This window comes from Rattus norvegicus, chromosome 7 (assembly GCF_021556685.1).
Source record: "Rattus norvegicus strain SHRSP/BbbUtx chromosome 7, alternate assembly SHRSP_T2T, whole genome shotgun sequence".
Classification (NCBI taxonomy): Eukaryota; Metazoa; Chordata; class Mammalia; order Rodentia; family Muridae; genus Rattus; species Rattus norvegicus.
In genome coordinates, this window is record NC_141540.1 from 126,496,038 (window position 1) to 126,520,148 (window position 24,111).

Consider the following 24,111-nt stretch of genomic DNA (forward strand, 5'->3'; position numbering starts at 1 on the left):
GACCTGCCTCAGCTACAAGCTGATCTAAGACTAACCTGAGCAATTTAGTGAGATTTAGCAACTCAAAACTGGGGCAATGCAACTCAGTGGCATAGCTCTTAACTACGGTGTATGAGGCTCCAGGGATTGACCCAGGGCTCCCAGGGTTCCCTTTGGCCCGGTGAAGGAGAATGGGAGAGGCTAAACCACGAGCACCCACGCCATCCGATGAACAAGGAAGATATTGGCAATTTAAACCTAAGCTGGGCACCTCTACCCATGTGAGCAGAGGCTGCAGCTGCCAGTCTAGTTTTGAGCACCTCACCAGGGAAATACGACCCGGTATACCCTCCCATACTCTTTACCCCCACCCATTCCTCCTCCCCTTCCTCCCACACCCACACCTACACCCACACCTTCCACACCCTCCAGGGATCTTGTGGTTCAGAGTTGTCTGCCCCTGAGCTGAGCTGCGCATGTGCATCCCAAGCCACCAATGAGAGATCAGGATAGCGCGGCCGCCCTCGCTGCGCCCCGCCCCCTTCCGCAATCAATAACACCCCCAGTTCCCCAGCGGACCTCAGAAACTCCAAAAGCTTTGACCGGTGCTGTCACCCTACAGACCAAATCTATAATCATGTCACTGAGAGACTGCCAGGTACGCGCACCGGTTCGGTTGGGTTCTCCTCGGTCCGGGAGTTGGCTCAGCGCCGAGCAGCAGTCGAGATCAAACTTGTAGGTCACCCGGAATCAGGCAGGGAACCTTAACCTGAGCTTGCTGTACATATGCAGCCCAGGGTGGAGGGGACTCTGGTTCCCGGTCAGGTGCACCAGTGGAAGCTTGTGAACTGGGTTTGAATCCAGGGAACGGTTCATTTGAAGCCACCCAGGGCCCGGGCTTTGAGCTCATTTTTCAGACTAGGAAGATTGAAGGTAGGAGCAGCCAGTGGACTTGCCACAGCCACCTGATTTCCAAGTCCTGGAAAGTGCAATTTTTTGCTTGCCAGGACTTAAGGGCATGTCCCACGCCCAAGGGTGACACGGGCACTGTGCACCCTGACGGTCATCGGGTCACCGAGGGCAGCTATAGTAATCTGCAGTTTCCCAACTGCAAGCTTGGTGGGACACACACCCCCAGCCCCCAAGCAGTGGGAGAGGAGATGCCAAGTGTCGGCAGGTAGTACACACCTTGCTAGGCCTGTGACAAGCCACACATCCTTTAAGTTACACATTTGAACTCTGACCTCCTACCAAGGGCTATTAGGTGTCAGTCTTCTGGCTGACACTTGGTAAGTGTTTAAGGTATTTTGCAGAGTAGTAACCAAGGGTTTGGGGGCTCAGCCCAGGAAAACCCGGTGTCCCTTTCCTGTTGTGTAGGCGTGGAAGGATGCTGGGCTCCCACTCTCAACCACAAGCAATGAAGCCTGCAAGCTGTTCGATGCCACCTTGACCCAGGTATGCTGGCCCAAGAGACTCATGGTTCTCCTTGAAGGGCTCTAGGGAAGGCTTTTGATGGGTGAGTGGTCTGTAAATCCCACTGCAGTGAAGAGCTACCCATTGCCACAGAGGTCCAACAATATGTGAAGCATCTCTGCTAGTCCCAGCAGCCCTGTCCTCAAGGTTCCCAGTTCAAAGGTGGACAGCAATGGATACCCCAAGGGGGCCTGAAAATAGTTCCCCCGACAGATATCCCACTATGGCCTGCTGAGGGTTTGCTGTGGGCTCTGCCATAAAGGCACGGGGTGTTCTGAAGCTCTTATCGAGTTAGCTGGACCAAGGCTTTCTACCCATCCCCAGACACTTCTACAGCAGTGGATTATCCTATAGTTCAGAGACTTGGGAGCTTACAGGAGATGGGGCAGGGTCTCAGAAGGAAGGTCCAAGATGGGATGAACCCAGATGGGATAACAGAGACTCAGAGAACTGAACTAACGTGTTAAACGTTACCCACTATGTCAGAGGCAGGGCCAAGGTGTGCCTGCATCTGAAGATACAAATAGAAAACAAAGGCTGGCCTCTCCATCTTCCTGCCTTCACATCGCTAAATGTAAGGAACACTGGCCATTGTCTTTCCTCCGTTGGTTTCTACTGTAGCCCAGACTGGCTTGGGACCTACAGCAATCGGCCTTACTCAGTCTCTGGGATTATGGGTGTAAGCCACCATACCCAGGTTAGGAGTTATTTCTGAGAGAAAGGAAGCAAGGATTGTGTAAGTGGACTCTAGGGCTCCTCTTAGTGCTGAAGAAGGAGAGGCACCACACTTCATCTCTTGGGAAGGGCCTGCTCTCCCACAGTTCTTTACTAGGAGTGAGCATCCCTAGGCCTAGGAAGTGCCATCCAAACGTGTAGCCTCTTCCTAGAAGACCCACGAAGTTATACCTCTTTTGAATTAGGGTCCAGAAAACGTTCAGTGTTCTAGAAAGAAAAAATAACTCAGGTCCAGGAGACCCTCGGTAGTAGAGCTGTGTGAGACTGAGTTTGATCTCCAGCACCCCTGACCAATAATTAATTAACTAATTAATCTGAGTTTAGATGCATGCCCTCACTGATACTCAGAGTCACAAGGACAGATTGGTTCTGCATTTCTCCTTCCAGTACGTCAAGTGGACCAATGACAAGAGTCTTGGTGGCATCGAGGGCTGCTTGTCAAAGCTTAAGGCAGCAGATCCAACCTTCGGTGAGTAAAGCTCTCCCCTGGTGCAGAAGCGTCTGTCACACTCCCTGATGCTAGGGACTCACTCAAATTGCCACTTGGCTGAGTTGACACCATCCAGAGTGGTGAACGATGACAGCTACCTTTGCATTTGGAACTATGGCTGCCCCTGTGAGGACGCCATTTCTAGAGAAGGCTCTAGGCCCGTGGTTCTCAACCTTCCTAATGTCGCTACCCTTTCAGGCAGCTTCGTGTGTTACGCTTTCCAGCTCTAAAATTATTCCGTTGCTGCTTCCTAACTGTTTAAGCGTGTTCCTATTAGGAATCATAGCATAAATGCCTGTTTTCTGATAGCCTTAGGTGACCCCTGTGAAAGGGTCATTCATCCCCCAAAGGGGCTACACCCACGGGTTGAGAACTGCTATCCTGGATCTTTTTTCTAACTGTTGTCGATTTGACGTAAAATGCCACCTCTAGTTCTCAGACGAGGAAACGAGGCTCCGTGAAAGTGAGACACATACCTAAGTCTAGCTGGCTCTAAAGCCCAGAATCCTAGAACCCAAGAGATGGCTCCCAAAACCTTTGTCAGGGGTCTCAGGACTCATGATACCTCCAGAGCCACTAAAGCAGAAAGGAAATGGGGGACAGAGGCTGGCTCACGGGAGAGCCTTGCATGTATTGGGCTGGGAGAGGTCAGTTGAGTACGTTTCAGAACCCTGGATGGGTGGCGCATGTGTTGGGTGAGTTCCTGGAATTTGAGAAGACTATGAAAGGGAGACAGAGGTTAGGGGTGTTCTTAACACCTGCAGCAACGTAGCCCCACTAAAGCCAGGGCAAGCCATGCAGCCACAGGGACAGCTAGTGGTCAGAGTGGACTCAGGCTGTGAGCAGGGTCCCGGAGCTGGGGTAGGGCTATCCTAGCATTATGGTTCTTTCTGCCAGGTCAATGTCAGTGATTTCGTTCTGCACACTAGGGGACACTCCATCTTTCTCAAGAGGAGGCTGGGAAGCATGGGTAGAGAACCTCACACCTTCATCCACTGCACCATCATGTGTGAGGGCCACAGCAAGACAGCATCAGAGTCTGGGCCTCAGGGATTGTTGACTCTGTTCCCCCGAACAGCATTAACTGGCCATCCCAGGAGGCCCAGGCTGCTTATACCAGCTGATGAACCGGTTCGTAGTATCTGCCAGGCTCCTGAGGGCAGAGGGAAGCACCTCAGATCTTGGGGTTCAACAGAAAGCTCAGTTAAAAAGTAACTTTAGTTACTTGAGAAGTTCTGCTGCAGCCGTTACCTTGCACACAGTGCAAACAGGTCTTGATAGCGAACCTCATAGGATGTGGGGCTAGGCAGGGCAGGACTGGGCTGGGCTGGGCTGGGCTGGGCTGGGCTGGGCTGGGTGACCAGCTATTTTCCAATCTTCTGTCAGCCATGGGCCTTGCCATCTCTAACGGCCTTGTGCTCATTGGCACGGGAACCTCCGTGAAGCTGGACAAAGACCTGGACCTGGCTGTGAAGACCATGGTGGAATTTTCTCAAACCCAGACTCTGACGCCCCGGGAGCGGCTGCATGTGTCTGCGGTGGAGATGTTTGCCAAGGGGTGAGAGGCCTCCCTGGGCTGGGGGTTGGGACTCCAAGTCTGTGCAAGGCGATGCCTCAGAGCTTGAGTGAGCATCTCACAGGCCTGTTGCTCTGACCCAAACTGAATGCTGAATGAAGAAATATTTAGCAAGGGTTCCTGGTCCAGGGTTCAGAATAGCTTATTATGGTTTATTAACGTGGTTATTATTTTTAATCACAACACCCAGGAGTGAGAAGAAAACAATCGACCCTTTTGCTTCTTGCTGTGTTCATCAGCTCTCTGTTGTTGTAACAAAATACCTGAGACAATACATTTATAAAGAAGAAAGGTTAATTTTGGCTTATGGTTTCAGAGGTCTATGGGAACCTACACTATGGCCTGTGAGGCTATGGTAAGGCAGTACTTTCTGGTGGTTATATACTCATCTCATAGCAGCCTGGAAAGTCAAGAAGGGCCCAAGGTGTGCTCCTATTAGGAATCATTCAAAGGCATGCTCCCAGTGACCTAATTTAAGACCACCAGGCCAAAACTCTGGGAGGTTGCTGTACCTCCCAACAGCACAGTCTGAGATACCTAGCCTTCAACATACAAGTCTTTAGGATATATATGTATACATATGCATATACATATACATATACATATATACATACATACACACACACACACACACACACACACACACACACACACACACACACACACCACACACGCACAGGGTTTCTACACCTCTATCTACCATCCAGATCATTCTTTGCCTCCATTCCCACAATCCTCCAGGGAAGTCTCTCTGCCTGCATGGGCAAGCGAGGTGGAGTTCTCAGATGCCCCATGGTGTCAGAGCAAATTGTCCTCAGCAGTTGGTTAAGCCTCCTTTTCTGGACTGAAGAGATGGCTCAGCTGATAAGGTGCCTGCCACACAGGTTTAAGGATCTGAGTTTAGATGTCCACCCCCCCACCCCCCACCCCCGGGCGAAAAACCGGGCATGGTGATGTGTACTGAAACCCACAGGCCATGGAGGAGGAGCAGGCAGACCTTGGAGCTCACTGGCCCCACCAGTCTGGCTGATTTGATAAGATCCGGGTTCATTGAGAGACTGTGTTAATAAGTGCGAGGTCAATTAAAGGAAACACCTGATGTTGACCTCTGGCCTCCACATGTGTGCACACAACCACACCAGACAAACCTGTTTTCCCCTTTCTTGAAAAGATTTCTTTGTTTCTATATCACGTGCCTAAGTGTTTGGCTGACACATATGTCTGTGCACCACTTGTACACCTGGTGCCCCTGGAGACTTGGAAAGGGCACCAGATCTCCTGGAATTGGAGTCACAGATGGTTCTATGCACACCAGGAATTGAACCTGGGGTCTCTGCAAAAGCAGCAAGTGCGGTCGACCACTGACCCATCTCTCCAGTTTCCTTATTTTTCCCCTTAAAGCTGAACAAGAGGGTGAAATTTCTCATTGGCTTTTTACATCTTAGGAGGTACAACCTAACAGAGCAAATGTGTACGCATATATGTCTATAACTTTTTTTTCTGTGCAGCGCTAGGAACAGACTCCATCCAGAGCCCTACATGCTGTGCAGGCTCCAATTACATCCCTAGCTCTTGATGGAATTATTTTTTGCATGTGTGTCGGGGGTACAGGGTTTCTCTGGGTAACAGTCCTGGTTATCCTGGAACTCTCTTTGTAGACCAGGCCAGCCTCGAACTCACAGAGATCCTCCTGCCTCTGCCTCCGGGATGCTGGGATTAAGGACATGCACCACCAGGCCTGGCTTCAATTTTCTCTTTCTTAATTGGAAACCTTTCCTTTCTCACTAATGGCTGTTCGTATACAAAGTAATGGGTGCTATCATTCTTTGTTCTCCTCAGCACCACTCCTACTCAAGCCCCTGCCCCCCTCCAGGCCCTGCTTCCTTTCCTTTGCCTTTTTCTTTATGCCTCACATACTCAGTCTGCTACCTGCTCTATCTCCTCCCCTTCACGTTGCACCCCTTTTTAGTCTTGTGACCCATTATATACTTTATGTTTACCACTTTATTTATCTTTGTGTGCGATGGGGGAGGGGCACTATAGCATGTGTACCCACGTCTGCATTGGTGAGGTACGCATGTGCCCTGGTGCCCAGAAGCCAGAGAAGGATGCCAAGTGTTCCATTCTGTCACTCTTCACCCTCATCCGTCGAGGCAGGGTCCCTCACTGAACCCGAGCTCACCGTCTCTCGGCTACACTGGTAGCCAGCAAACCCGGAAGTCCTCCTTTCCCCACTGCCCCCAGCACTGGGTTACAGGAGCGTGGCCGTGCCTGAATTGTACTGTTGGTGGGGATTTGAACCCCGGTTTTGTGCAGCAAGCATGCTTACCCTACACAGTGGCGTGCCATCTCCCCAACCCCAGATATAATCACCTAAAGCAGCTCAGGCAGGTAGTGACACAGTGTGACTTTCCACTCCCTGTGGATGGGGACCTCATGCTCAGTGTGTTCTTGGCTTCCAGGAACTTCCCCAAAGCCTGTGAACTCTGGGAACAGATCCTCCGGGACCACCCGACAGACATGCTGGCCCTGAAGTTTTCCCACGATGCCTACTTTTACCTGGGCTACCAGGAGCAGATGCGCGATTCCGTGGCTCGAGTTTACCCCTTCTGGACCCCTGACACCCCCCTTAGCAGGTACATGCCATTAAGAAAACTACATCATTTTGTCCTTCAGTTTCTCCCTTCTGCCCTAAAGGCATAGAAACTCTATTGGCCCCAGCCTAATGAGACTCGTGCTGCTCATCTAAAAGGCTTCCTTTCTTTTGTTTGATCTTCATCCCATCCTGTGAACAAGGCAGTGCCAATTGTGTATCAGTCAGATAGGATTTATTTTGTTGCAGTGACAAGCATCCCCAAGATTATGTTCTCCAAGGCTTAATACCCACAGTTCATATCCATTGCTGGCTTCATTGTTTGTAAGATAGTATATAATTCTGTAATCCAGCATGGCCTCAAATTCACAGCAATCTCACAGCTCACCTCTTGGATATTGGGATTACAGGTATGAGTCACGAGGCCTAGTTGCCGCCTGCTCATCCCTATAGGGCCATAGGTCCTTTGGCCACATCCTTCTCTCTTTTCAAGATGGTCAGAGCAATGACCTCTGGATATACCAGTTGCCACAAGGGAAAGGGGTGCTCTCCAAAGGTAGCTTAGGTAGCATCTGGCAAATTCAGAACCTATAGGGCAGGTAACAGGCTGGAAATTCCCTCAGAAGTCCACTCAACTTCCTCTTTGTATCTAAAGGCAACCGGAAGGAATATGGGGTGTCTCTTTCTTTCCAGGACTCTTTCTCTATGACTGTCACCTAATTGGACAAGAGCCACCCACACTACTGGGAAACTTTGTAAAAGTAACTTTTTTATTTTCCAGTAGTAATTGTTGTTCCAAAGCTTACTGTCTCTGTCTGCTAATCTAGGCCCAGCCCTGGAAGCTTCTAACCTCCAGACAGCCTTACCTCACCAAGAATGCTTTCAGCCTCTCAGACTTCATGCTGCATAAACTCACCCTTTCTAGCTCTTTCTGAACTCTGACTGGCAGGTTCAACTCAGCTGTTCCAGCTCAAACTCCTCTCCAAGCTGACTGGTTCAATCTGCCTCTGCCTTCCCCCTTGGACTCTGACTTTATTGTTCTGCTTGGCCTCATACTAACTCCGGCAATCTGTTCTAATCTTCTGGCTCCTTTGTCTCCTCTGGCTCATTTGATCTTCACCTGCGTCTAGCTTGTTCTTTCTTCAACCTGTTGCTGTAAAACTCTCCGAGTAAAACCACCTCCTCCCACTCCCTCAAGTAGCAACCCTTTCCTCATGAGAGTTGAGCATATCCTATCCTGTCAAATCTTTCTCTGATTCATCGCTGTGTCGGCCACTCAATTAGACATCACTTTCAAACATGGCTGTTTTCCTCTACAATCTAACTTTACCTTCGTTGTTTGGGATTCAGTGTGTGGACAATGGGTATGTCTGTATTCCAGCCAGAGGGATTAAAGGTGTGTGCTAAGGACCGAACCATGCCACAACTAAAAACAATTGGGTTTTGTTTTTCTTCTTCAGTAAGTAAAATAATCTCAGGTTCACCATGTGATCAAGTATCTTGCAACAGAGCGTTGTTTGTTTACAAGTCTACTGGTTTAAAAGTTAATCACACCCAATACAAGTACCTTTGTGGTGACCCTCAGAATGGTGCTGGACCACGGGTCCGGTACCTTGGTTCATCCAAATTGGTGGTTAAAGTATCTACTAGTACCTGACCTACAGTTAACCCTTGGTAAATAATTTTTAAAGTCACCTGTAAGCTATTGCTCTCTAGTAAAAGATGCCATTTGCCCCTATGCTGGACAGTAGAGGTGACACCTAAGTCTCAGACAGCAACATCTATCTCCACTCTGTCCCCAGAAGGACACAGGATAGACCCCCCCATCACCTATGACCAACCGCCTTGGGGCTCAGTGACTGGGTGACTGATAAGAAATGCAAGTATGCATTCCCTTAGAGTATATGGGACAGAATGGACGGTGAGGGACAAACGGGGCTCTGGAATCATCCTGGGGAGCGGCATGCTGGTCAGTGGGTGCTTCCAGGCCGGGCGAAGGATGGTGCAGAGAGCAACAGAAGCCTGGGAGGAGCTACCCATGACCCCAGGCTTCCCAGGGAGGTGCGTCTGGACCAGTGGTTCTCAGCCTGTGGGTTGAGACCCCTTTGGGGGTCAAATGACCATTTTACAGGGTGTCTCCTAAGACCCATCAGAAAACAGATATCTACATTATGATTCATAACAGCAGCAAAATTACAGTTGTGAAGTAGCAACGAAGATGATTTTGTGATTGGGGGTCACCACAACATGAGGAACTGTATTAAAGGGCTGCAGCTTAAGAAGGCCGAGAACCTTCCTAATGAGCATGTTGTCCCTTTGTCTTCAAGAAAGATCAAAATCTGCTGAGCTCAGCTTCACTCCAGGTTGGGGGGGGTCATGTTATTCTCTCATGGCTGCCTCCTGCTGGTGGCCCATGAGTGCAGTGCAGATTTGTCCAGCTCCCTGATGGCCTGAGGGGAATCAGGGTTCCAGCAAGTCCTCTTTCCTTGACACCAGCTCTACACTGGCTTCTTACAAAGAGGAAAACAGTGATCAGATGGCTTCCCAATGCATCACACCTCCGCTCTACCTGCGAACCCTCTCTGTCCAAACACAGTCACATAGAAGCCCTGGCTGTGAGAACTCTAGCCGGCCCTGCTGGGGGGCTCCATTCCACCAGCTCCTCTCTGTGTTCTTGGGTACTGAAGCCTTTTCTGTGCTTTCAGCTATGTGAAAGGGATCTATTCTTTCGGACTGATGGAAACCAACTTCTATGACCAGGCACAGAAGCTCGCCAAAGAGGTAAGTGGGTCCTCCTCAAGGTATGAGGCACATCTGGGGATGGTCCCTCATATGTGGATCAAGCAACCCTGCCTCCCCACCTTGGAGTGGGGGCTACTCTTGGAAGAGCTAGTATTAGGGCAAGCAGCTACCTGTCTGACACTCCTTTAATCCTCCCAAGGTCCTGGAACGGAGGAGACAGTGAGGCTCAGGGGTCACCAGAGCATTGGCTCTGTGTTTCTGTGAGTCCCACTTGGCTCCAGAGCCACAGGGCTAAGCAGGACGGGTGCAAACCTTGGATCTTCCTCTGTGAACTGCACCTTTCCACTGGGTCTAGCCATGCGCGAGGCTTGAGGTGGTTGGAGGTTTCAAATATAGCTTTCCTGGGTCAGGGCCTGATCCTGTTATCTTCTTCCCCCACTGAGTGGAAGGCTCCTTATCCTGCCCACAAGCTTGTCTCATAGATTTCAGTCATCACTTGGGGTACCTACCAATGGGAGGGGTGGAGCCAGCATGGAACCTGCTAGATGCTTCGGGCCCTGTGTTCTGTGTTCTGCTGGGATGTGCTGGCTGACCTGGAGCTCTGAAGACTCCCTTGTGGGCCTGGACCTAGAGTGACTGACAGGTCTGGGTACAGGGTCAAATGACTGACAGAGGGGCTGGGGATTTAGCTCAGTGGTAGAGCGCTTACCTAGGAAGCGCAAGGCCCTGGGTTCGGTCCCCAGCTCCGAAAAAAAGAACCAAAAAAAAAAAAAAATGACTGACAGACCTGGTTGCAGAGTCAAGTGACTGACAGACCTGGGTGCAGGGTCAAATGATGGACAGGCCTGGGTATAGGGTCAAGTGACAGGTCTGGGTTCAGGGTCATGTGACAGGTTTGGGTACAGGGTCAAGTTGACAGGTCTGGTCAGCCCGATAGACAGAAAGAACAAGGCTGAGTCCTATTTCCCAACTGCCCTGTGCGAAGGTAGCATTCTTAGAGGGGCTCCCTAGAGGCGTGCTGGTGCCCAGCATGCTCAGGGTGCACCCTATGATATCGCCCAGCTGTCCTGGCCCTCGGGTGTTCCGCCCCAAGGCCCACATGGAGAGGACAGGAATGTGAAAGCTGAGGGACAGGAACAGGAGGACAGAGACAGCTTGGGACACAATGCTGAAACCCTTGCGGTAGGCGCCAGGCCAGCATGGAGGTACTCGCAGTTCTAGGCCCCAGGGAAAGCAGGCCTAAGGGAGCCGGGATTTGTTGTGGGGCTCTGAGTATAAGCCAGCAATGGGGTTGCAGTGAGCCCCAGTTGACCGCTTCAGTTCCAGCACTCAGTAGGTGCCCAATAGACATGAACTGACCGGATAAGTAGACAGACAAGGGGAAGAAAACCAGTTCACAAACTCTGCCTCGTTGTGGAGCTCAGAGGTCAAGTTGATTTTTGTCATGAACAACTTCTAACTCAGGAAGCCACTTGTGTGACCAGCTCCTGAGGGTAGGTGGGAGGGGCAGCCTCTTGTCATTCACCACCAGAGGACACCACAGTCTACACTGTTCTCATAGCCCTGAAAGGAAGGCAACCCCAAAGGCCATCATGGGAAACTGAGGTATGGGGCTCTTGGGTAGCATATTGTCGATGACCCAGGAAGAAAATCTGGGCCTTCCTAAGCCTCAGTTTTCTGCCTCTGTGAGACTGGCAGAGACTCCCTCGTCAGTAGCCTGCTGAGGTGGGCAAGGCACACATTGGTACCCACAAGACACCTAGGAAATGGGGCCAGAGTTGGGATTATAATTATTCTGAGTTAGAGCCCCGTCCCCACCCTTGCTCTTGCAGGAAACAAAGCTAATTCCTATTTCCTTTGTCCTTCCACCTCCTGCCCCGTGTAGGCTCTATCTATCGAGCCCACAGACGCGTGGTCAGTGCACACTGTGGCCCACATACACGAAATGAGAGCAGAGATCAAAGATGGGCTGGAGTTCATGCAGCATTCCGAAGGCCACTGGAAGGTATGCATTGAGTCTTGGCAGTGACCATCCACTGGACCACCCAGTCCGACGCCTGGAATTCCTCCAGGGCTTGCTAGGTGGGATTTACTGATATGGCTTAGCTCCCCAGGAAACATCCCCGACAGCCAGGCATCCTCTGGGAACCCCACAGCACCCCAACACCTACCAGTGTTTTTTAAGCGATTGTACAGTGAGAGTCTGCCTGAGGTATCTTGCCTGAGGTGAAAAGAACGGGTAGAAAGGGCACTACGGAAATAGTCCTCAGGGCCCTGGGTTGCATGTGTTCCTGATGCTGCCAACAGGTACCCATAAGGCTCTACTCAAGGAGTGGCCTTAAGGAACAGATGATACAGTGTGAGGGAAAGAGGCAGGCCGATAGGGTGATGGCCCACTGGTGTAGGACTGACATGTGAGGGTTGGGATGGTTCAGATCCCTGTAGCTCAGCCTGACCATTTCTGTGACCTGACCTTGTGGCTTCACTGTCTCTGTTCCCTATTCCCACCTTTACTCATCCCTGCTCCTAACTGCCCAGTGCCCTCTTTGGAGGCCATTTCTCCTGGCCCACTAGCTGCTGTAACCTTTCTTCCTCTGTGTGTGCCTGTTTTGTCTGGGCTTGCCTCTGGCACCTGACCTGACCTGACCTCCTTCCACAGATCCTTGCCGCCCTGCCTTCTGTGCCACAGCAGGATGCAAGGGCACCACCAGCTAGGGCAGAAAGTTCCTTCCTGAACCTTGCACTGAGTAGCAGATGCTCAGCACCTCACAGACCAGGCAGGATGGGGTAGCCTCCAGCATCCCTCAGAGCTGTTCCCTGGGCTAGGACTGTGATTGACAGCCAAGCCAATTCCTAGCATCTCCTAGTACGGTTCTCAGTGCAGCTGACTAACAAGAGAGGTTTATGAATACGCAGCCTGTTCTAAAGATGCCCAGACTCCAGGGTCTGGAAAACTATTTTTTCCTAGGACTACCTAGGCAGATACTGAAAGGTTTTGTGAATAGAGAGAAATGTCTGGGTGGGGAGCACATCTTACCCTCGTCCTCCAGTTGGCCTGGCTTCCCTCGTTCACGTTCTTCCCCCAGAACATAAGCATTACCCTACCTTGGTGTGTGTGACCTCCAAGTAAGTGTGTGTGTGTGTGTATGTGTGTGTGTGTGTGTGTGTCTATCTGTTTACACATATACACCTGTATATGGCTGTAAATGCACATGTGTCTGTGTGCATATGGAAGCCCCATTGTCACCTCCCAGGTGCCATCTGCCTCATCTTTTGAACAGAGTCTTTTCCTAGTACCTGGTTAGGCAAGGGCTGGCTGGACAGAAAGCCTTAAGAACCCTCCTGCGATTGCAGGCATACGCTATCAGATCCAGCTTTTACCTGGGCTCACCAGGAGCTAAACTCAAGTCTTCATGCTTACCCAACAAACATTGCACCAAGTGAGCATCTCGCCAGCCCAACTTGGAACTCCTGAGCCTATTTCTACCTCCCTGGTGCTGGGATCATGCAGCTTTTCCGATGCTGGGGATTGAGCCCAGGGCTTCATGCAGGACACCAACTGAACTATAGACCCAGCCCACAGGCACTCAGACATTCTTTCGTTCTCTCTGCAGGACTCCGATATGCTCGCCTGCCATAATTACTGGCACTGGGCCCTGTACTTGATTGAAAAGGTAGGATGCTTGTGTATTTGGATTGTCTCAACCCAGCACAGATGTCCAAAGAATAGGTAGTTCCTAGCCCCCCACTATGCGTCTGACTCCCATGCAGTACCTTTCCATGTTGGTACAAAAGATGGTGTCTTAGTTAGAGTTTCTGTTGCTGCATTGAAATTCCATGACCAAAAGCAAGTTAGGGAGGAAAGGGTTTATTTGGCTTACACTTCCACACTGTAGTCCAGTCACTGAAGGGTTGCAAGACAGGAACTCAAACAGGGCAGGAACCTGGAGGCAGGAGCTGATGCAGAGGCTGTGGAGGGGTGCTGCTTACTGGCTTGCTCCTCATGGTTTGCTCAGCCCGCTTTCTTATAGAAGCCAGGACCATCAGGCCAGGGATGGCCCCATCCACCATGGGCTGAGCCTTCCCCTGTCAATCACTAGTTAAGAAAAAGCCTTACAGGTCTATCTGCAGCCAGGTCTCAGGGAGGCGTTTTCTTAATTGAGATGACTCAGATGACTCTAGCTTACGTCAAGCTGACATAAAACTATACAGCACGGACGGTGCCTGATGCAAGACAGCAACCATATCCCAAGAGCTTTGCAGGCTGCACTCCTCAGAGACATTTTTCACTCTTAGGAAGCAGGACTCATCTGACTTATTAGCTACTTTTCTATTGCTGTGATAAAGCACTGTGGCCAAGGCAACTTTGTAGAGGAGTGTTTATTTGCCTTACAGTTCCGGAGGCATAAGAGCCTCAGTCACAGTGGGGAGGGGTGTGAGCAAGCAGCAAACACACTCACCTCATCCAAGCACAAAGCAGTCTGGACTGAGAGTAGGGTTAGGCCTCAAGCTCTTCCTCCAAGGCCACACCTCCTAAGCCTGCACAAACAGCACCACCTAGTGGGGACCAAGTATCCAAGCATCTGAGATGTTGGAAGACACTATTATTTACACCCCCTTAGGTGGAATCAAGTGCTTGGTTACAGGGAGGGTCTCAAATTGGACAAGGAATTCTTCTAGGACAAGGGGGGCGGGAACAGGTGATGGCTACGGGCAGGTTCCTCTTTGTCAGGTTGCTTCTCGCAGCACTGTTACCCATAGAGAAAGCCGTGGAGGCTCCTGGTTCACTTTCTCCCCTCTCCACACTGGGCTGCCACTGAGCCCTGCCCACCCCTTCGGGGGGGGGGGGCCTTCCTTGGTCAGCTGTTCCTGGTCCATCTCCAAGCATGGCTTTTTGACTTCTCCAGATGTTAATCGCAGTAATTTCCCCCTTTTCAGGGAGACTACGAGGCAGCACTAACCATCTACGACAGCCATGTAAGTGTGTTTGCGTCATTTGCGGTCCGTGACTGCAGCTTGACTTTGTCTCTCATAGCCTCCGGGCCGTTGACACTGTCCATGCCAGAGCGTACGGTGGGAGAACGTCCCCCAGTTCTCGGATAAGGCTTCGTGGGATTGGTTGCTCGCAGGAGCCATGTCCTGACTCAGTGGATCACTGAGCCTCTGCTCACTGCCACCCATGGTGTTTAGAGACCGATGTGCCTAAGGAATCTCTGACAACAATTTCTTTTCTCTGAGACAGGGTTTTTCTGTGTAGCCTTGGCTGTCCTGGAACTCACCCTGTAATATAAACCAGGCTAGCCTCAAACTCAGACCTGGCTTTGCCTCCCAGGTGCTAGAATTAAAACCATGGGCCACCACCTCATGGCCTAGATGGGTATTCCTTTGTTTTCTCCCCACATACAACATATATTCATTTTTTCATTAATTTATTTATTTATTCGCTTTACATCCCAGTAGCAGCAGTCCCTCCCTCCCCCCTCCTCCCAGTCCCACCCTCACAAGTCCCCCCCCCCAACCCCAACCTGTTACCTTCTCTCCTCCTCAGAGAAGAGGAAGCCCCTTGGGTACCACCCTACCCTGAGATATCAAGTCGAAGCAGGACTAAATCCATCCTTTCCCACTGAGGCTTGACCAGGCAGCCAGCTAGGGGAAGCAGATCCAATGGCAGGGAATGGAGTCAGAGACAGCCACCCACTCCAATTGTTAGGGAGATGATTATTCTTAGTGAGGTAATTCACCTGTCCCCAGGAGGTTTTGTTTTGTTTGGGATTTTTACTCACTTTTAACTTTAAAAAGTCAGAGGCAGGGGCTAGAGAGATGGCTCAGTGGTTAAGAGCATCAGGTGCCCCTCCAGAGGACCCGGGTTCAATTCCCAGTACCAAGATGGCAGCTCACACCGTCTGTAACTCCAGTTCCAGAGGACCTGGCACTCCCACACAGACATGCAGGCAGAACACCAACCCACATAGAAATAAATAAATCTTAAAAAGCCAGAGGCAAGCATAGTGGCCGCAACCTTTGATCTCACCCTCAGGAGGTGGAGACAAGGTATAGGATCTCTGTGACTTTACTACCATCCTGGTTTACAGGGTGAGTTCTAGGACAACCAGAGCTACATAATGAAACCCCGTCTCAACAAAAGTCATGTTTATTTCATATGTGTCTATATGACATGACACGTATGTAAAAGCGAGAGGAGCGGGTTCTCCTTCTAATGTGTGAGTTCCAGGGATCAAAACAGGCGTGACCTCACAAGTGCCTTTGCTGAGCGTTATATCCAGTTTTGTGTGTGTGTGTGTGTGTGTGTGTGTGTGTGTGTGTGTGTTTTAATTTTTTAATGATGTATTTTATGTGTATGAGTATTTTGCCTGCCTGTATGTATGTATGTATGTATGTATGTGCACCATGTGCATGGCTGGTGCTTGCACAGGTCAGAAGAGGGAGCTTACAGACAGTTGTGAGCTGCCGTGTAAGTGCTGGGAATTGAACCGGGATCCTCTGGAAGAGCAGCCAGTACTCTTAACCAATAAGCCATTTCTCCAGACCCCTACCTGTTCTTATTGTTATAAAAATCTATGCTGTACAAAGCAGTCTATTCACGGTGGCACAGACCTGCGGTCCTAGCTAATCAGGATGCTGGCACAAAGGATATCAGTGTTAGAGCGCTTGCTTAGCATGCATGGCATCCAGGGATCAACCCCAGTTCCATGAGAAAAGAAGGAAAGGAAAAGTCGTGGGGCTAGAGAGATGGGCCATTGGTTAAGAGCGACAACTGCGGTTGCAGAGGACCAAGGTTCAATTCCCAGAACCCACATGGCAGCTCACAGCTCTGTCTAACTCCAGCTCCAGGAGACCAAATGCTCACTTCTGGCCTCTGTAGGCACTACGCACACATGGAGTCAAAATACTTGTACATGTGAAATAGTGATGGTGATGATGGTGGTGATGGTGGTGGTGGTGGTGGTGGTGGTGGTGGTGGTGGTGGTGGTGATGGTGGTGGTGATGGTGGTGGTGGTGGTGGTGGTGGTGGTGATGGTGGTGATGATGGTGGTGATGGTGGTGGTGGTGGTGGTGATGATGGTGGTGGTGATGATGATGGTGGTGGTGATGGTGGTGGTGATGGTGGTGGTGGTGGTGATGATGGTGGTGGTGATGGTGGTGGTGATGGTGGTGGTGGTGGTGACGATGGTGGTGATGATGGTGGTGGTGATGGTGGTGGTGATGGTGGTGTGGTGGTGGTGGTTCCTCTCTCATCCCCTGGCATCCTTTGAAAGGAAAAGCTCCTCGGCAAGGTCTTCGTAATAAAATCTTGGCACAGAATGCTCACGATGTGGGGGTAAGAACCCCAGAGGAGGAGTCCTTCTATCATGACCAGCTTCTTAGAAAGGAAATGGAGATGACCTACACTGTGTGTTCTGAGGGGTAGGTGTAGACGGATCTAGAGATGAAGCTAGAAATATGACCAGGCAAGAGATGAGCCTCCTGCCAGAGAAGCTTTAGACACAGGGCTGGGGGCAGCAGTTGACAGGGCCCAGCACTAACCCTGGGTGGAGTGGGCGTGTGTGCGTGCGTGCGTGCGTGTGTGTGTGTGTGTGTGTGTGTGTGTGTGTGTGTGTGTATACATGCATGCGCATGTACATGTACACACACACATACACACACACATGTGCGTGCACACATGTACGCCCTTTATACATTCTGGCATCTACAGTTGCATAATCAGTGGGAGCTGTGATCCTGTGCTTTATCTTAGCCAGAAGGCAGAGAAGTGATACAGTCCTGACAGCCAGGGTGCTGGTGATGATGCTTCTGTTTGCTGAGAGCTTTCTCTGTCCAGGCCACACCCACAGCTCAGATGGCAACTCCCTCAGGCTGTTCCCATGGCCCTGTCATTACTTGTCCCTCTGAGCCTAGCCTCCCATGGCCCTTGTCTTCCAGATCCTCCCCAGCCTGAAGGCCAGTGGCGCCATGCTGGATGTGGTGGACAGTTGTTCCATGCTCTACCGTCTTCAGATGGAAGGTAGCTGGGTCTCCTCGCTCTCCCCACATGACAAGGGAAAGAGTGATGGCTCATCCTGAGGGAGAGGCCACGGGATGAGTGAGCCTGGTTGCAGCTTTACACACCGGCTTATGCAACTGCCTCCTCGCCAGTCCAAGGCAACTGACCTGGCGTCCAGCGCCCTTTGTTCTGTTCTCCGCCCCTCCTTGGTGTGATGGCCTTAGGCTCCAAACCTTGACAGCCTGCCTGGCAGACCTCTCAGGGCACAGGTGGCGTCTGGTTACTGGCCGATGCCTCTTTTCCTAGATCACAGGAGGTGAGAATTTCCCAACTCTGACATTGCAGAGGTTTCTCAGCCTGACACCCCAGGCTTCACAGTTGCCCTGACGGGGCTGGCTTCCTGCCCAGGCTGGAGGTCCAGATGACGCTCCACAGAGAGATGCTGAGAAAGGCTGGAGCTCCAGAATCCCACTGTGAGGGATGAGGTGGGGTGCTAAGTGGCTGGCAGGCCAGAAGAGGCCTCTCATCTCCCACCCTCATAAGCAAGGATAACTCGTCTCCTTTTTAAAATTTATTATGTATTTTTTTCTTAATGTATTCTGCATATACACCTGCATGCCAGAAGAGGGCATCAGATCCCTTATAATTGGTCATGAGCCACTGGTTACTGGCAATTGAACTCAGGACCTCTGAAATGGCAGCCAGGACTCTTAACCACTGAACTGCTCTTCACAGGTACCAGGCTTGCAATCACCACAGGGAACATCTAAATCATGTTTTTTGGGATCTATCAGGGTACTAAGAATAGTTTGATAGCCTGTGACAGTTTTTCAAATCTGCTTTTTATCTCACAAGTTTGCCGCTTTTCCAGTAAACCAGGAGGCCGTAGACTTTGGTGGCTCCACTCACCTCCTGGCCTCTCACAGGACAAGATTGGGTGGGCTTCTGAGGGATATGGGTTCAGAGAAACCAAGTGTAAGGCATCCTGCTGCCTCACACCAAGCCCTGGGCTTTTCTTCTTGTCCCCAGGGGTGTCCCTTGGGCAGCGGTGGCAGGCTGTACTACCCATGACCAAGAAGCATACCCGGGACCACATCCTTCTGTTCAATGATGCGCACTTCCTGATGGCCTCGCTGGGTGCACAGGACCTCCAGACCACGCAGGAGCTGCTGACCACCCTGCAGGAGGCCAGCAAGTATGAGAAGCCCTGAGACCATGATGTTAGGGCCCAGCTGAGAGGGTGAACGAAAGCAAAGGCTAAGCCAAGGCCTTCTAGGGGTTGCTCTGCCTTCCTGCGGAAACCTGAGGGTGGGATCCTTCTGGTTAGCACGGCTTTAAGGCTATCCATGCTTCTAGGTAGGCATCCCCAGGTACGTGCCCATCCAGGCATGCCTCTCATGGGTGTCTGGCCTTCGGGTGGTCCGGTGGGTGTCCTCAGGACATAGAGTTGTCTCTTTGCTCTGAGCCTCAGTTTGTCTATTGGAAATGGGCGCCTTCTGGGCTGACAAGGGTGGTCTGGGAAGGACAGGTTGCTGCAGACGCATTCTCTGCTGGCCGTGGTAATTCTGGCTGTTCGTACCCAGGCTTTGCCTGCATCGTCTGCAGTTCTGACCTCTCTGTGAGGGCTGTGCTATTACTCCATTTTCTAGATGGGCAAACTGAGACTGGAGACAGGGAGCCTTGCCCTCTCCATACATTGGGCAGGTACCTATGCCTCCTGTTCTTAGCAGAATACCATCAGGCAGCTGTGAATGGCCCTAACTTTGGGTCCCTTGCCCAGGTGGGACTTTGAGAAGGTGGGTACTGAGCTTTGGTCTTGGTGACAGGTCCCCAGGGGAGAACTGCCAGCACCAGTTAGCGAAAGACGTTGGGCTGCCCCTATGCCAGGCCCTTGTGGAGGCTGAGAACGGAAACTCTGACCGAGTCATAGAACTTCTCCTGCCAATCCGATACCAAATCGTCCAGATTGGGGGCAGCAATGCCCAGGTGAGCCAGCTGTATAAAGAGAAGCAGAGGCTGGAGCGCCTGGTCCAGCAGACAGGTGTCTCCTGGGTGGTCAGTACTCATGGGGTAGGAGTATCCTTGTTAAATGCTACCACCAGGGTGTGCTGTTGAGGGTGGTGATTGTCTCAGTGGCTCCTTGGGGTTGGGAGCCCATCCGGGTCCGTGTTGCAGGTGCCTAACTTGCCTAACTGACATGGTACAGAGAGATGTCTTCAACCAGCTGCTGATTCATGCGGCCCTCACCTGCACCTCCAGCGTCCATAAGAATGTGGCCCGGTGAGTGCCTTGCCCTTCCTACAGCCAGGCATGGGGGGGGGGTGTCCCCCGCACATGGCCTCCCTGTGCACACACCTGCCTTGGCATGTACACTTCTGCTTTTGGGGTTCAGAAAGCGAGGGGCAAGCTGGGGTTTGGTTTTCTTTTTTTCTTTTTTTTTTTTTCTTTTTTTTGGAGCTGGGGACCGAACCCAGGGCCTTGCGCTTGCCTAGCAGAGCTACCACTGAGCTAAATCCCCAACCCCTGGTTTTCTTTAGTTAGCAGGGTCAACTTGACAAAGGGAGACAGCCAATGACCCTTTTGCGAGGGTTGGTGGTGGTGGGGGTGTTGACACAGGGTTTCTCTGTGTAGCCCTGGCTGGAGCTCACTCTGTAGACCAGGCTGGCCTAGAATCTAGAGATCTGCCTGCCTCCGCTTTCCCAATGCTACACTTTTGCCTAGCTTCCTGCCACCCCAGCTCACCTCCCATGTTAGCCACCCTGAACTACACAGTGAGCCAGTGCGCCTGCTCTCAAGTCCTTGGCACGTGCTGTGCCCTCTTCCTGGGACAGCTCGTCTCCTTTTGTTGTCTGCTCCTTTAGGCCTCAGCTGACAGACCGTGCTGGGTGTGGGATATGGTGCTGAGTAGACGAATATCGGCTCTGGCTTTTCGGAACCCATGGGGGAAAAAAAAAACAGTTCGCACACAAACATCTGGACAGTTACATAATTGTGGTCAGGAGAAAAGGATGGTGGTGAGGGTGTGGAGGACCATAGGGGGACCAAAGGGGGATCCCATAGAGGCGTAAAGGGAAGAGTAAATGCCCAGGGCATTCAGCCAGTGGGCCTGCTTAGGAGAGAAAGCGGCAACCTGGAAGCTGGGGGTGTCCGGGATACCTGATAAAGGTACCCCTGCAGCCCTAACCACTATGCTTCCTTTCCCTGGCTCATCACCTACTCTGCCAAGGAGAGGGCTCTTGGGTCCTCGCCCCGTGAGAACTGCTCTAGGCAGGTGCCCCGGGCGTAGGGTCAGACTCCCTCTGCAGTGCAGGTAATGGCCGGGAACATTTGAACTACTTTGAACTCATCAGAACTGCCATGGGAACATGTCCCTGTTCTTGTTACTCCGGGTCTATATGGGAAAAAAGGCACATGTGCTGCTCTAGAGGCTGAGCCTCTGGGAGCCTGCTGTGGGTAAAAGGCGGTCACAACCAGGAGAATTGGGCTCTGTGGACAGAGGAGGGAGCTGAAGGTTGAGCCAGGTCAGATCCTTGGGCGCAGCATGGCCCGTGCTGGAGTGGAGGTAGTGCAGGATCGAGAGGTGGCACAGCTACCTAGAAGGACACTGCAGGGGTGGGGCATTCCTTCCAAGTGTTTGCTTCTGAGTGCAGCCCATCCCTCTCACAAGTAAAACCTCTGCCGTGATTTTAGATGGTTTGAGTGTGGCCCAGGGTTCCATGGCTGGATGTGTGTTCCCGTGACAGAAGCCTGAGCTATGAGGTCTTGAGCCATGGCTTCTTTCCCCCAAGACAGACAAAGCCACCGTGATAGCCCCATACTGGAGCCTTCAGCTCTAGTGTTTACCTCTCATGGAAAAACCAAAGGACTGCCCAGGCGGCTGGACCCATCTTGCTTCTGCCAGTCATGTTCCCACAACCTTCTAGAAGATTCTATAACAGACACCCTCTGTTTCCGCAGGAGCCTTCTGATGGAGCGTGACGCCTTGAAACCCAACTCACCCCTGACGGAGCGGCTGATCCGCAAGGCAACAGCTGTCCATCTTATGCCGTGATGGCCAGCAGGGCCCTGGCCTGCAGCTCAGCACTGACCTCCTGGCATTAGATTGGCTGCCTGGTTGGGATAGGAAGTAGCTGGGTCTGTTCATCAGAGGATAAAGTTTAGTCCCAGCAGAACTCCCCAAATCAGTAGTTTGGTAGAAACAGGGAAAACAAGTTAATTTTGAGTGCTTTTCGGAACTCCCCTCAGGGCCAACATGCTTTTTTAAGCCTCCAGAACCAAAGCAGTGCTGTTATTTGCAGGTGCCTTGTATTTTCTCCTGCTGAAGCCAGCAGGCAGCGAAGAGGTGTGGCTAGTTCATCCGGGAGGTCTAGAAGTGCTCTCCCCACACCCAGCAGGCTGGGCAGAGGTGTGGCCAGCTCAGCTGGGAGGTTTAGAAGTATACACTCACACACACACGTACACATACACACACAAACATGCACTGAACTAGCAGAACCTTTTCATTTAGTTTTCCTTATAGTCTCACAGGTCTTGCTGTCCCATTTCCTCCCGAGAGGATTCCAGTGAGCTGCCTAGGGTGCCAGTGTACAGTGGCTTTTCCTTTTTGGGGGAGGGCATCTGTCTCATTGGCTTTGGTTGTTAGCCCCAGACTATAGCACCTGCCACCATCCCCAAAGATGAGGGGAAGGATGCCTTCTGCCTCCCTGGGGGATTTGGTGGTGCCAACTTGAGCTTCTCTTTAAACTGCACATGGGAGTAAAGCTTTAGGGGTGTGGCTTCCTTGGCTAGCTCTGATTCTGCTCCTATGAGTGGGTCTGAGACCCCAGTTGTCCTAGTTAGGGTATTATTGCTATGAAGAGACACCATGACCAAGGCAACTCTTAGAAAGGAAAACCATTCATTGGGGCTGGCTTACAGTTCCAGAGGTTCAGTCCATTATCATCATGGTGGGAGCATGGCAGCATCCAGGCAGGCGTGGTGCTGAAGAGCTGAGAGTTCTACATCTTGCACGGAAGGCAGCAGAAGGAGACTGTCTTCTGCTTTGCAGTCAGCAGGAAGGTCTTTTCTGCACTGGGTGGAGCTCGAGTATAGGACCTCAAGGTCCACCCCTACAGTGTCACACTTCCCCCCAACAAGGACACACCTTCTAACAGTGTCAATCCCTGTGGGCCAAGGGGGCCAAACCTATTCAAACCATTACATCAGCTTGAGGCTGCTCTGCTTGGCAAATAACCAGATAATTGGCATTGCTGCCACCAGGTTTAAACCCATCTCTTGCTTCTGTGACAGGGATACCCCTCCTGGAAATTGATGCAGTCTTGTTGCTGTCCTCCAGAAGGGGAGGTGCAAGGGCAAAGATGTTCCTCCCGGTTCAGTGATGAGCAGTCGTGAGCGGGGTGGTGGGGTCAGGGTAGAGGTCTCCAACCAGTGAGCTTTGCTCAGCCTGCTCGGAGTTCCTAAAGTCTGCTCAGGACTGGACAGGTTCTGGGCATTATAACAATTTAGTTCGGGGCTGGAGAGATGGCTCAGCGGTTAAGAGCACTGACTGCTCTCCCAGAGGTCCTGACTGCAATTCCCAGCAACCACATAGTGGCTCACAACCATCTGTAATGAGGTCTGATGCCCTCTTCTGGTGTGTCTGAAGACAGCTACAGTGTACTCATATAAATAAAATAAATAAATCTTTAAAAAATTTTAATTCATCCCTTTGACTACCCTCTCCTATGGGCACCTCTGAGTGAAGAAATAAAGTTTCATAGTTTCATAGATATGAGAAACAAAGTTATAAACACATGGTTTTGAGAAATACATCTGGTGGTCAGGATGCCTATGACAAACTTGTGACCTTTCTGAGAGATGCATCTGACATCATGATATCCAGTGATATGAAAGAGGTTTTGGTGATCAAGATTCTGACTAAGCTAATTAACAAAGAAAAACAACTGTTCTCAGAAAGACCTCCTACCCCTCCCTGTGGTAAATTCCAAGAACAACCTCAAGATGTCATCCTGACCCTGCCCGACCACCCAGTTCACTCCCCCTCTAAGGGACGTGACAACTTAGCCCTTTCCCAGTGATTCACCAAGGCCAGGTGTAGGGCTGGATGAGGAAAGTGACCAACTGAGCCAAGAACAGCGCCTTGAGCAGGCCAGCCAATACCTGACCAGATCCTTTGTCCTGTGTACCACCAATGAGAATGGGCCAGCTAACCCTGTTGCTGAAGTCTACCCTCTGTAACGAATAAAAGTTGTGTGCTTTTTGGGTTCGGGGTTGCCTCTCCCTGCGTGGATGAGCAGCCCCACGTACGTGGAATAAAAAACCTCATGCTATTGCAGCGGTCACTTTGTCAATCTGTGCTCTGTGGGTTGCACTCCTGAGGTGAGGCCACTTTGGGGTCTTACACGAGCAGCTCCTAAGTGCCAGGTTTGGGTTGCCCCTTCACTGGATGAAGCAGTGAGTCAAGAAATTGTGTAATTTTGCCCCACAGCCCTTGGCACCTGCCCTTGCTATTGTACCACTTT

The 24,111-nt window shown here is 51.3% G+C and overlaps 1 protein-coding gene across 4 annotated transcripts; it reads left to right on the forward strand.

Annotated features, from left to right (window-relative positions):
- Nucleotides 1–527: 527 nt before the first annotated feature.
- Nucleotides 528–23,924, forward strand: Ttc38 (tetratricopeptide repeat domain 38). Of its 4 annotated transcripts, none has more exons than XR_015623935.1 (14): nucleotides 528–637; nucleotides 1,321–1,434; nucleotides 2,575–2,656; nucleotides 4,064–4,235; nucleotides 6,716–6,889; nucleotides 9,552–9,627; nucleotides 11,474–11,593; nucleotides 13,203–13,262; nucleotides 14,527–14,565; nucleotides 17,530–17,611; nucleotides 18,620–18,785; nucleotides 19,417–19,576; nucleotides 19,766–19,870; nucleotides 21,548–23,924. XR_015623935.1 is itself a non-coding variant. In XM_087556600.1 (14 exons), the coding sequence occupies exons 4-14, from the start codon at nucleotides 4,066–4,068 to the stop codon at nucleotides 21,639–21,641; spliced, it is 1,215 nt and encodes a 404-aa protein (XP_087412726.1). In that variant the 5' UTR covers nucleotides 528–637; nucleotides 1,321–1,434; nucleotides 2,575–2,656; nucleotides 4,064–4,065; the 3' UTR covers nucleotides 21,642–23,924. The 4 variants fall into 4 exon arrangements, 2 of the variants coding, with proteins under 2 accessions (XP_087412726.1, NP_001123971.1); XR_015623934.1 differs by having other exon boundaries at nucleotides 1,357–1,434; XM_087556600.1 differs by having other exon boundaries at nucleotides 19,797–19,870.
- The last annotated feature ends 187 nt before the right edge of the window (nucleotides 23,925–24,111 follow it).

Excerpts from the sequence above, each read along its gene's own strand:
- Ttc38 (NM_001130499.1), top strand. The coding sequence starts at position 617 with ATGTCACTGAGAGACTGCCAG. Across the intron at positions 18,786-19,416 it reads ACCCTGCAGGAGGCCAGCAA|GTCCCCAGGGGAGAACTGCC; the intron begins GTATGAGAAGCC and ends TCTTGGTGACAG. Across the intron at positions 19,871-21,547 it reads GTCCATAAGAATGTGGCCCG|GAGCCTTCTGATGGAGCGTG; the intron begins GTGAGTGCCTTG and ends CTGTTTCCGCAG.